Raw genomic sequence first — 12,925 nt, forward strand, 5'->3', positions numbered from 1 at the left:
AGGTGGTCTTGGTTTGTTTCTAAGGGGTAGACAATGCAAGGGTCAGGGTGGGCTGGCTCCCTCCCTGCAGCCGGGATGCACAGGCTACCTGGGCCCTTCCCAGCATGGCCTGGGACTCACGGGTGATCGATGTGCTTCAGGTGCTTCATGGACACCTCAAGTCTCTCCTGAAGCTCCAGGCTCCACTTGAGCTGCCCAGCCACAGGAGGCATATTTTTATGGATGGGCGGTATCTGGCCGTCTTCAGAGGCTGCCATCTGGGCATCGTACATGAGCTTGGCATTGTCCAGCTCAGTGTTGAAGAGTTCCAGCAAGACTGAGTACCTGGGCACCACCTCAACAAGGATCAGGGGCCGCTCCAGGAGGCCCCCGCACATGTACAGGAGCTGTGGAGACACAGGAGGAGGTGTGCTGTTGCCAGAGTCCAGGCTTCCAGCACTGGCCCTGGTATTGGCCCCAACTTGGGGTTATTGGGGCCATTGACAAAACAGGCATGGCCAAACTTCAGGACTGAGGAAACACAGGCTTTGTTGAAGCAGAAACTCCACTGGAGTCTTTCTCTGTGCGGCAGCTGTTAATGCAGCCTGCATGATCCCAGTCTGCCTTATGTGGTGGCACCAACATGGACACCAGCAGAGACAGCTAAGTCCAGAGCTCAGGAGAATTGACTCCAGACCTAGGAGTCACATACATACAAAGAAATGAGGGAACTGGGGAGTGGTGGCACATGCCTTCAATCCCAGCACTGGGGAGGCAGAAGCAAGAGGATCTCTGAGAGTTCAAGGCCAGCCTAGTCTACAAAGCAAATTCCAGAACAGCCAGGACTCTGTCACACAGAAACAGAAGAAGAAGAAGAAGAAGAAGAAGAAGAAGAAGAAGAAGAAGAAGAAGAAGAAGAAGAAGAAGAAGAAGAAGAGGAAATTAGGGGCTGTTCACAGATAGGGGACAGCATGGGGTCCCCAAATGTCTGAACTCACTAGGTGTCTGGAGTTTCTAGGAAGCACCTAGAGGTCCCATGGACTCCCCTAACATTCCCCTAGCATGTGCTCAGAGGCCTACGTGGGTCTTAGACTGACTTCAGGTTTTGGTTTAGAAAATATGACCATCACTAAAAATGACCTTTTAAGACTGCAACATGACCCAAGGAAGGGAAGGACACTTCAGCCCCCGCCCCCCCGCCAGTAGAATGGAGTGACGTGGGTCTGTAGAGGAAGCAGGAGCTGGGCGCTGCACGCTGCAGCAGACTCTCCTCCGAGGTGACCCAGAGGTGTCTCTCCTCTAAGAGGCTAACCTGTGACAGCTGGGGAAATGGCTCTAAGACCCTCACCACAGCTCTCTTCCCGTGCCTCTTCCCTTCTTTCCTTATAGACTTTTTGGTCTCTGGTTTTAGGGACAAAAAGTCCTTTTACTTTCTCCTAGGAGGAGGTCTCATGGGCAGTGCTCCAGAACTCCCCAGGCCATGTATGACATGCTGGTGACAGGGAGACCTAGCATCTGGAGCCTCAGATCAGAGACAGCTGGAGGTGACTCCAAAGGTCTCCCCACCCAAGACCGTTTTTCTAACTTAGCATCGCTGTAAAGTGAGAATTTGGAAAATGACTGAATACAGAGGCAAATCCGAGTTCTCATGAGGGAGGGAGCCCTGGCAGAGGACAGTTTTATCATTCTGGGATGAGAGGCTCCACCCATCAATGGCCCATCTGCCTGTCACAGAAAAAGAACCCGTGACATGTGGGCATTACTCATGAGGGTGGGTGGCTCAGCTCATGCCTGGCTGAGAGACTTTATCCAACGTGTTCCTCTTCTTTGAGACCTCAGAGACTGGGATGTGTGTGGTGTCTCTTCACGTCTTGGTCAAGGGACCAGACACTCAACTTCTCTGGTGCAGGAGGCCGTGGGAGTACACAGTAGGTGACAACTAGTATTTAACAGGTTGACTCACGAGACCCATCTGATTGGGAGCCCCACCTGGCAAAGCCGTGGAGCTACTGACTGTAAATGACAGGTTGCTCCTATCTGTAATTTTTCTCATGCGCCATTTCATTTCTTCCCTAATACCAGCTATGGGTATTTCCCCACTGCTTGTGTGTTTATCTCATAAAAATATTCTATCTTTGGGCACACAAAGATATAGCTGTGGATGGTCAGAAAGATGATTTCTGTTTGAGTTGTATAATTCTGATGAATAAAAATAATACTAGAATATTTTTCATAACTGATACAGGAAAGCAACAGTATTCTCAGCCCCAAAGACAGCTAATTTTAGACTTCAGAACATATTCAAAGCAAACTGGTTGCCCCTGGAGATGAATACACAAGGGTGAATTCCCGGGTGTTTATCACTGATTCAAGGTCAGGCTTGAAGCAACTTTGGTAGACATAACTCTCTGCAGTAATTGACTTTTTGCATGTAGTCCCAGCCTCAGTTTATGTTACAGGCTCCAGGTTCAGCCAACTGTTTACTTTCTGTCTGGGAACCCTTACCAACTTAGAGCTATGTGCATGGCCAAGCGCTAATCACTGGCCAATTAGCACTACCTCCCTCACCTGAGAAAAACTGTGTGACTTATTGTATGTTATGAGAATGGGTTGGGCCCTGAAAATGTAACATATAATTGTCCAGAGTTTGGTTATGAGAGGTGCGGCAGTGTAGAGAGAGGCGGCAGTGTAGAGCTCTGTAAGAGCTGTGCAGAGTGTGAGTGTGTATGTTGGGTGTGCAGAGTGTAAGTGTGTATGTTGGGTGCGTGCAGAGGGAGCTGAGGAGAGAGGATGAGCAGCTAGACAGGAGAGAGAGCAAGAGAGATTTTCAGGAAGAGATTCTGAGATGTATGTCTGTGTAAAGAGCTGGGCAGAGGTGAGAGAGAGAGAGAGAGAGAGAGAGAGAGAGAGAGAGAGAGAGAGAGAGAGAATAACAACTGCCCCCACCCCATACCCAGCAACAACAGATGAGGTTCCCTTTTTGATTTAACAAGTGTCACTGTATAAATTCTTTAACCACAGTTGTGAGACACAAAATTAATTTGCATTCATTGCTATTTCTCCTGAAGGCCCAAGTCAAGCAATCCTAGACCTCAGTCACCTCTGTATCCGCAGGACCCCCAGTGTCTCTGCATTTGCACTTATAAAAATAAAGGTTGAGCAGCGTGAGGCAGGGTGCACTTGGCTCTGCAAGGGAGAGGTCTTGGTGCACCAGTTGGAGAAACTTCCTCAGTCTCCAGCTGAGGCCCGGAAACCTAGCCCTGACAATGGAGCAGTGGCCATTGCCCTGAGATGCCCAGGCCACTCTGACTACCTTTGGGGCTGGCGGGGGTGGGGTCAGTGGGTGTTCCCTACTGACCTGCACTGAAATACAAGCTCCCTGGCCCAGCTTGGCATTCCCATGTGTCTCATGTGCCTCTGTGGTCCTTTCCTGGGGATTGGCCCTGCAGTGACAGACAACGTCACCTACCTTTGCAGATGACTCGATGGAGCTGCAGTCGTCAAAGGCTTGGCAGAAGATGGTAGCCAGCCTCCTGTCCAGGTCTTGGATTTTGGTCTCAAATTCATTGTAATCATCATCAAAACTCTAAAAGGAAATGAAGTGTGGCAATAGACAGTAGCGGTCGTAAACCACCAACAGGCTACGAGGCCTCAAGGATTAGTTGAGTGAAGATGGGGCTGACTGCATAGCTCAGTGGTGGAGTACAGGCCTGGGTTGGACCACCAACACTGCCATCTCCCCATCCCTGACCCCAGGTCCGGTCCCTGCATCTGTTCCTTGGCATAGGGACCACAGCTTCTGTACTTCCGGTAACAACTTACTAAAGTCCTGGAGTAGCTGGGACTACTCACTCCACTCCCTGGTCCAGTGACAGTCCCTGCCTACGGACTTACCGAGTCTCCGGGGTCCAAGGGGTCGTATTTGCACTCAGCAAAGACCTTCACCAGCTCAAAGACCTCATCGTAGATCTGGGTCACCAGGTTCCCCAGGATGTTCCCTCGCACGCCCCCAAGCTCAATCTTCTCCAGCTTCAGAAATTCGATGGCCGTTTTGTAAAGATTCTAGCACAAGGAGGAAGATCAAGAACCCCTCTGTTTGGTTCATTCGTCTCCAGGGTCAAAGCCAAGGATCCTAGGACCTTATCTGAACCAGCAAGGAGAGCCCTCCAGGGGCACACCAGGGATGCCACTGCAGGGTGCACATGAGGCATGCAAGCGGCATGCTGGAGTGCACACAAAGCATACAAGGGACGTGTGTGGAGTGTGCTCTTCAGTGCCTATGTGCTTCGCAGCTATTTCTAGAACAAGGAGCAAAAGTGTGTGTGTGTGTGTGTGTGTGTGTGTGTGTGTGTGTGTGTGTGTGGTCTCCCCCAGGAATCACCTCTATATTAAGAGCATGTGGAACCAGGGGGGATGAAGCCTGGGATCTGCTCCAGGCCCCATGTTGGCCAAAGAGCCTTTCTAGATGCTCCAACCACCACTTCCTTAGCTCTGAAAGGTGCTAGGAAGTTACTGGGGTCTCTCATGCTCTGGCCCTCAGTTTCTTTGGAAACTGGAAAGCATCCCACACTGAGAGGGATCGGGTGCCTGATGGACACTGGTACCCAGGTGATCTTCCATGAGGATTCCCCACTGCCCAGCTCTCCCTAGCCATGGTAATTCCTTCCCAGAAGACACTTCAGGGTCATGCCCCTCACTTTCATGCCCTCAGCTGATGTGTCTCTGTGTGATATTGTCTCCACAACAAGGTCCCCAGTGTTTCTTGAGAACAATGGCAGCATATGCTACTTCTCTCCTCCTCCTTCCCCACCCACTTCTAGAGTCAGGGTCTCATGTAGCTCAAGCTGGCCTCAAACTCACTGTATAGTTGATGACCATCAACTCCTGATCCCTCTGCTTCTGCTTCCTAAATGCTGGGATTACAGGGGTGATCTACCACACTTAGTGGTGCTGGAGAGGAAACTTGGGGCCCTAGCAGGGCAGTGGTGGTGGCACACGCCTTTAATCCCAGCACTCGGGAGGCAGAGACAGGTGGATCCCTGTGAGTTTGAGGCCAGCTGGTTTACAGAGTGAGTTCCAGGACAGGCACCAAAACTACAAAGAAACCCTGCCTTGAAAAACCAAAAAAAGGAAAAGAAAGAAAAACTCGGGCCCTGTGCATGCTAAGCAAACACTGTCAGCTGAGCCACACCCCCAGCTTGTCCTCTTTCATGGATTGAGGATGATGCACAGGAAGTGAAAGCCAATCACCTCATGTAAAAGGTTTGGGGGCGGGTGGAGGCTCAGCTGCTAGAAGGGCTTGCTGTGGTAACACGAGAACTTGAGTTCAAACCCCTAACATCTACATAAAAATCTGGGCATGCAATGGGGTTGGGAGCTAGAGAGATGGCTGGGGGTCAACAACACTTGCTGCTCTTTACAAATGACCTGGGTTTGGTTCCCAGGACCCACACAGCAGCTCATAGCTGTCCTTAACACTGGTTCCAGGGGGATCTAATGCCCTCTTCTGGTTCTGTGGGCACCAGGCATGTGTGTGTGGGCTCAAGCACCTAAACCTTTGTGCATTCATGTGGGACACACACACACACACACACACACACACACACACACACACACACACGAAAAGGAAAACATTTGTGTGAAATCTCATGTGTTTGAAACTCCAGCACTATGAGGTAGAGACAGGAGGATTGCTAAGGCTCACTGGCCGTTCACCTTGTTCCAAGTTCAGAGAGATCCTGCCTCAAGCGAGTAAGGCAGAGCAGGATAGATGTCTTCTGGTCTCCACCCAGGCATGGGAGCACATGTACCTGTTCACATGCGTGTTCACCACACACACAGTATGGCAAGTACACTGAGGCCCCTTGTCCTACCCGGCTGGAGCCGTCTCACCCCTGTCCACACGTGCAGGGGTCCCTTTGTGCTGACTTTGTGCATTAACTTTGTCTTTGGTGTTAGGGGCAGCTGACTGCATTTTCTTTTCAGTTAAACAATGTTAGACTTTGATCATGTCCTTAGCTAGAGGCCAACTGTTTTGACTGGTTCTTCCTCAATAATCTTACGAATTACATATTGTAAATCATTTCCATTGTTCTGAGAACTGACTGACCATGAGATATTTTGTGATATGTTAACCATCTGACCATAAACACATAGTGCATACCTTTCCTATGATCACAAAAATGACTACAAAATTCTACTTTCAATCACACACTTGCTTGGTTACAGAGACTACTCTGCTTTTGATCTGGGCCATTTTCATGCTCCTACTATGGCAGATTGAAAATATGGCCTGGCCATTAATACGTTTTTGCCTTGCGGTATCTATCTCGAGGTTACCTCCTGGTTTTTGACACCCCAACACTTGGCTGCTGGCTTGCTGACAATGGCCACCATATTGACTAGTGAATAAGACTGGTACCGAGGGAGAAGCGCGGCTGCCGGGCTGAGGCGTGGCGGGTGCCTCACTCGAGGACACTTTCCAAGAAGATACAGGAGCTTGCCATTCGCTTACAATTTTCTAACTAGGGGATGATCCTGGAGCCCTTTGTTTTTTGGTTTCCAGTGCTGAGGTCCAAACTTAGGAAGCCCCACACATGCTGGCAGGTGCTCTACTGCTGAGCCCAGCCCTGGAAGTCTGATCTGAGGGACTTAGAGGCAAAAGAGAATGGAATTCCAACTTTACCTCGATGGTCTGCACACGATGGAAGAAGGAGTTCATGCGCGAGAAGGCGAGGGAGGAAGGGAATTCCCACAGCACAGGTGGCTTCTCCTTTTAGAGGGGAGAGGATGGGGGAGGTGAGGGAGAGAAGAGGCTGGAGTTACTCCAGCTAGTCCCGCCCACCCGCCTGTCGGGGCAGTGCTGACAGGGTCTTGTTTGCTGAGGCCCAGGCTCTGCCGGTCTGCAGGTACCTTGAAGAAAAGCTTCATGTTTGCACAACAGAAGTCGTAGGCATTGAAGAGCTCCTTGAGGACTCCCACGGACAGGGAGATGCCACTCAGGACCTCCTCTATCTCTCCCTGCAAGCCCTTCAGCACCTCTTCCGGGCTCAGGTAGGTTCTAGTCTAGACAGGAAAAGACTGGTGTCCTAACTCATCCTTGATGAGTCCCCAGGCACAGTGGGTCCTGGAAGAGGACCAGTCTCCCCCCACCCACCCCTGGGGCTCATCCTGTGTCAAGACTACAGTCAAAAGGGATTTTTGCCCACCAAAGGTCAGGGATCACCAGACTTGGGAGAGACATGGTGTTCTCCTGGTCCTATGGATAGGCTGCAAACATGATTTTAGTATGCTCTGGTAGCCTGGGTTACAGTCCTTCAGCTGGTGCTAGTGATTGGTCAGACAGTACTTGTGAGGAGGACGGGAAAGGAAAGTGTGTGTTGAGGGTTATAGGAGGTGACTCTGGGCAGCATTCTGCCAAGTGATGGGGTGCTGGGACTCTCGGGGCGAGGGTCCTCCTTCTTTCCTTGCTCCTGATAGGGTGCTGGCTAGTTCGGCACCCTAGAAAAGTGCTTGGCTCCAGCTTGGGGCCTGAGAATGCCCAGACCTAAGAAGGATGGAGTGGCCGGGGGGGGGGGGGGAACCAGGCTGGGGAGAGTTGTCACCATTTCAATGATTTGGTTGCTGAACTCCCGAAGGATGACAATGACTCTGGAGGGCGTGTTGTAGTGCTCTGAGGTGGCCCAGATGAAGCAGATTGTGCTCAGCACCTTGACAATGAAGCTAGGGAGCTAGGAGAGACAGCCCAGATCACTGGAGGGGCTAGCCTTTGCTGCTGGTCCCCACCTGCCTCTTCTCACAGAAGAGGGCCCAAGGAGGAATCTATGCCAGACAGCAGCCCGCTGAGGGTTCTACGATGCCTATGCCGGCCTCTCCCACCCACCCAGTTGACTGTCCCTTGTCCACATACCACTGTGAAATCTGCCTGTTCCATTTCCTCCAACAGGATGCGCAGGGGCTTCAGATAGAGGACAATGTCATTGGCTTCCTTCAACCCTGAGCATAAGCAACAAGGAGGTCAGTGCTGAAGGGGGCCAGTGAAAAATGCGCAGCTCTTTCCCAGGAATGGGCTGAAAAACCGCTCATGGGGTTGACCAACCCCCAGGATCATAGACACACAGCCCTCCCCTACAGGCCCAGTGGCTTCCTGGATGGTGTCTGGCTCACCTTGGGTGACATTCATGTAGACATTTTGTAGGGCTGGCCAATAGCAGCTTTTGGCTTTTTCCAGGATCTCAACTATCTTGTTTACCTTGGGTCTGTTTAGCTGAGGACAAAGGAGCCACAGCCTCTCAGCCCAACCCTCAGGAGAGGTTGACTTGGGGCTGCCAGGGCTGAGGAATGTACCCGGAATCTGTCTTGGGGTCACTAGGAAGGCCACACCGAGCTGTCTACTGCCCCCAAGTGGGCCAGCAAGGATTCAGCTTCTGGGTGGTGTGAGACCCTACCTGCTCATGGATGCACTGCAGGTTCATGAGCCGGGTGTCCCAGAACTCAAATTCCACACGGGGCAGTGGGTGCAGGCCATCCAGCAGGGCCTGAGCCGAGTCCTTGCTCAGCACATCCCGGATTTGATGGGACCAATCGATGATAATGGTCTCGATAGAATGTAGGAGTGAGTTGTCCAGGGAAGAGGGGATCCTGTCAAGTGCCAAGTCAGGATGATGCTCTTGTGGCCACACACACCTGGACTGCCTCGAACCCTGTGCCATCAGGGAGGAGACCCACCTGTCCCCCGCACCAAGCTGCAGCCACTGCCACCACCACCACCACCACCATCACCTCTAGCAGCATGTCTGGTCTCATGCTCCTGGCATAGTCCAACCATCTGAGGGAGGCTGAAGATTTCCCCCATCCCCAGGGAACAGTGCCCAGAGCAAAGAGGAATGGGAGCTTTCACAGAAGCCCAAGGAGCCAGAGACCCCAGAATAAACCCCACACAACATGGCTTATATTGGGGGGGGGGGGTAATAGTCCCTGAAGGACCAATCAGGATGAAGCCTAGGGGCCGCCATTCAATGGGTGTATGTGGACAAGTTCACACAGGTAACTTTTTCTTTTTTAATGGTTTCACACACAAGGGCAGTTTAAATGGCCAGGATGCCTTAAGAGTCCCTTGGGCTCTGGGTCCACAGCCTCTGTACCTTGACTCACACCTTCCTGTCCAATATCCCTCCCAGTCCCTCTACTGCCTTCAGCATGGCATCTCAAAGCCGGCATGATTACCTTTTGAGCCGCACAGTGACTACAGTCATGTGCAAATGGAGAGGAGACGGGATGCAGGGGACCCTCCTGGTGTAGATACTGCTGGATGACTGCAGCTGGGATTCCCAGGGGCTCCAGTACCTACTCCCCTGTCTTGTACCTGCTACTGAAGATTTGGTGCCCTCCCACGCTTGAACATCTCGGGAATGTCAAGGCATAGAACCAATTTGCAGTTGTGTCTGTAGTTTGAGGTCACGGCTCAGATTCCCCCGACCCCCGGCCTACCTCTCCATGGATTCCAGCGTGCCGTCCAGGCTACCCAGGTGCTCTGGGATAGGCAGCAGTGTTTTCCCCCTGATCTTGCCTCCCATCACAAACATCTCGTTCTTCAGCCTGTGGACTTGTTTGACAATATCTTCTGAGACCACCCGGGGCCAGCCATCCATGTTCTCACTCTGGTTTAGCAGAGAATAGAGGACCTGAAAGGAGGTATGGTGGTGACTGCCTGGCTCTGTCTCTGGGGGATTTGGAAGACCTCTGTGCCCATAACCACAAGAAAGCTAAACCTTTCTTCTGGAGATGAGGCAGCCTGAGTTCCAGGAACAGTGATGGTCCAGCTACCTGTCTGAGTGTCTGAACCATCCCCGAGAGGTGGTGCCCAGCACACACCTCGGAACCATAGGGCACATGCCACACCCCTTGCAGGAAGTTTAGGATAAAGACTAAGGGAGGCTGGGTTATGTCCCTACACTCATATATAGTCCCACTACCTGTACCTTAAAATGTAGCTGCAGTTGGAAACAGTCACGCGTGTGTATGTGTGTGTGTGTGTGTGTGTGTGTGTGTGTGTGTGTGTGTCAGACACACACGAACCCATGCAGTGGTGTGTGACCATGTAGATCAGTGTGTTTTCCAACTTTTTTTTTTTAAGATTTATTTATTTATTACGTATACACTGTTCTGCCTGCATGTTTGCCTGCACACCAGAAGAGGGCACCAGATCTCATTACAGATGGTTGTGAGCCACCATGTGGTTGCTGGGAATTGAACTCAGGACCTCTGGAAGAGCAGTCAGTGCTCTTAACCTCTGAGCCATCTCTCCAGCCTGTCCACCTTTTTTGAAGCAAGGGCTCTCACTGAACCTGGGACATTTATCATCTGGATTGGCTGGCCAGGTGTCAATGGATCCTCCTGTCTCCACCTCCCAGGGCTGGGACTATGAGACACCATGGCTGCACCTAGCTTTTTATGTGGTACTGGAGGTGGGGACATGTGCCCTTACGTCTGTGCAGGAGCCATCTCTGCATAGCCTAACATGGTCTTTAAAGAGGCAATAGGTAAATTAGGCCAGTAGGTTGAGCCCTAACCTAGTGGGACTTGGGTTCTTATATGAAGAGGTCAAGACACAAAAATCCATCCCATGAGTGAACAGGGAGAGATGACCATCTACAAGCCAAGGACAGAGGTGTGGCAGAGGAGAGCCAGCTGGCCCCTGACCCGGGGCTTCCAGCTTCAAGAACATCTGGGACGATACATGGCAGCTGAGTTGACTGTGGTCCGCCAGGCTTCCCACTCTCAGCTTCTAGGACCTGCTGAGCGGCCTCCTGGTTTCACATTTTCTCTGAATAAGCACAGGCAGGGTCTCAGGTCCTTGTCTATGATGAATGGCAGGGCTAAGTAGCCCAGCCTGCTGGTGTGGCCCACCAGAGGCTATCCCTACCCCACTGCACCTGCTGAGGGTGAGTATGACTTTGACAGTAGCATAGAGGTAGCGAAAATACCACACCATTTGTTCTTCTTAGCTCAAAGTCTTGGAGCTTGGGAAATTATCTACTGGGTCTTGGATGGCCCCTGCCTGTGGCTATAGCAAGATGGCACTGGCTACTGCCAGTGAGAAAGGGCGGCTCTAATGCTGGGCCCCTGCCTCATCACTTGGAGCAGGTCTGTCGGTCTGTCTGCATTTCCAACCGGCTCTTAGGTGACATCACTCACTGGGCACGTTCACTGTCAGAGCAGCAAGGCCTTGGGTCCCTCACTCAAAGTCCCTCCGAAGCTCGGCTGCTCCAGCCTCCGCCCCCATCCCCAGTCTGGACACACATACCTCTTCCACTACAGCAATCAGCTGCTCCACAGGTGTGGGGCTGATGTCCCCACAGAGGAGGCTGCTCTTGTAGTTGTCCTTGGTGATGGTCTCTGGCTTTTTCCTGATAAAGTAAGCTCCCTTGGACTTGAGGGACTCTGGGAAGCCCAGGCAGGGGATGATCAGGCCCGCAGGATTGAGTGTCAACACCAGCACAGGGATATCTACTTTGTCAAAGAATTCTGAGAACAAGGCCACATTCTCCTCGGCTCCAATCAGTTTGCCCCACTTGTCTGCCTTGAACTTGAGGATCATAAAAGACACTGTCTCCAGATAGTCAATTCTGGGATCCGGCATGATTGTCGTAACCACCTTTCTTTATACCACAGACCTCTGTAAACAAACAGGTGCCTGCTGGTTTCTCGGGTCCCAGAACCCCACAAATCCCCTTCTTAGCCAAGCTGTGAAAGGGGTTCATTGGCTTTTGTTTTTATCTGTGGTCTGGCTGTTGACAAGAGAGGGGCACCTGTTCCTGCCCTGGTATGGGGTCATCAGGTAAATGGTGTACGTTTGTGTTACATTGTGTACAATGTGTACATTGTGTTATTGTGACCACAAAATTAAATAAGCTGGAAAAGACAGAGAAGGACATGTGGGTGGGGAGGATGAGAAGAGGAAGTGACCACATCCGCCCGCGTGGGAGTGGGGGATAGGCAAGGCAAAAGGGGAAAGGGATGAGGGCAGATTGAAAAGAAACTGAGGAAAGTTATCCAGGACTGACCCCTGACCTCCATATGTGGATATTTGCACCTACACACACACACACACACACACACACACACACACACACACACACAAAACTTGGGCTCCTCAGGAGCTCTGTGTTTCAGCCTGTTCTAGAACTGGCCATTGCCAATGTCAGCTTTTGCAGGCCACATTGGAAGCACTCAGGTCCCAGCCTTTGGCTTGAGCAAAGCCAAGGCTCAAGGCTTCTGAGGTGTTACAGTACACAGGTCCTCAAAGCCGCATCCCACACCAGAGCTGGTGCTCAGTCCCTGGCCCTATCTGAGTGAGAAGTGGGAAGGTGCTATGTGGTTTCAGTGACCCAGGGCATTCCTAGAGCCCAAGGCTTCTGTGGCAGGTAGCAAGGTCAATATAAAGAGAGAGAGGAAGGGGGAGGGGGAGAGAGCGTGGTCTGTGAGCCAAGCCTGTCTAGTATGGGGCCTTCTGTGAATGAGGGGAAAGACAGTGGCACCTCCACCACATGAGAGGAGCCGTGTAGTGATGTCTTGGAGCACACATGGCTTGCTGGGTGCTCCTGCTGAGCTGGCCCCTCCCAGCACCATGACATTATTTAAAGCATAGGCATTGGAACGTGAGTGTTTAAGCGGGCCCTCTCTAAGTCTTGTTGGTGGTACTACTATTGACGGGAACATCCTCTGGTTTACCGGTTTTGTGGATTTGGGGTTTCACAGCTGGTTTCATCTCAAATCTGCAGTGCCATTTCCTGGGGTGCTGGCCAGGAGGTGACAGTTTACAACACTGTCCCATGAAGTGCTTCTCAGGCCCACCAGGCCCTGGGACTGCATGAGGGGTAGCTGGCAGTCTTGAGGCTGGGCTGGCTCAGGGGCAGCTATAGGGAGGGGGTATCAGGGAGCTGAG

General features: G+C 51.8%; 1 protein-coding gene across 2 annotated transcripts in view; it reads right to left on the reverse strand.

The window, feature by feature from the left end:
• Positions 1-11,620, reverse strand: part of Dnah17 (dynein axonemal heavy chain 17) — a 119,181-nt gene extending 107,561 nt beyond the window's left edge. For both annotated transcript variants that reach the window (XM_036196601.1, XM_036196602.1), the window contains exons 1-11: positions 11,285-11,620; positions 9,469-9,662; positions 8,427-8,619; positions 8,146-8,245; positions 7,889-7,974; positions 7,584-7,709; positions 6,892-7,044; positions 6,665-6,751; positions 3,874-4,041; positions 3,449-3,565; positions 121-386 (exon numbers count right to left, since the gene is read on the reverse strand). In XM_036196601.1, the coding sequence (XP_036052494.1) occupies positions 121-386; positions 3,449-3,565; positions 3,874-4,041; positions 6,665-6,751; positions 6,892-7,044; positions 7,584-7,709; positions 7,889-7,974; positions 8,146-8,245; positions 8,427-8,619; positions 9,469-9,662; positions 11,285-11,620 (1,826 nt within the window). The remainder of the gene's footprint in view (positions 1-120; positions 387-3,448; positions 3,566-3,873; positions 4,042-6,664; positions 6,752-6,891; positions 7,045-7,583; positions 7,710-7,888; positions 7,975-8,145; positions 8,246-8,426; positions 8,620-9,468; positions 9,663-11,284) is intronic.
• Between the last annotated feature and the right edge of the window lie 1,305 nt (positions 11,621-12,925).

Source organism: Onychomys torridus, chromosome 8 (assembly GCF_903995425.1).
Source record: "Onychomys torridus chromosome 8, mOncTor1.1, whole genome shotgun sequence".
In the NCBI taxonomy this organism is placed as follows: Eukaryota; Metazoa; Chordata; class Mammalia; order Rodentia; family Cricetidae; genus Onychomys; species Onychomys torridus.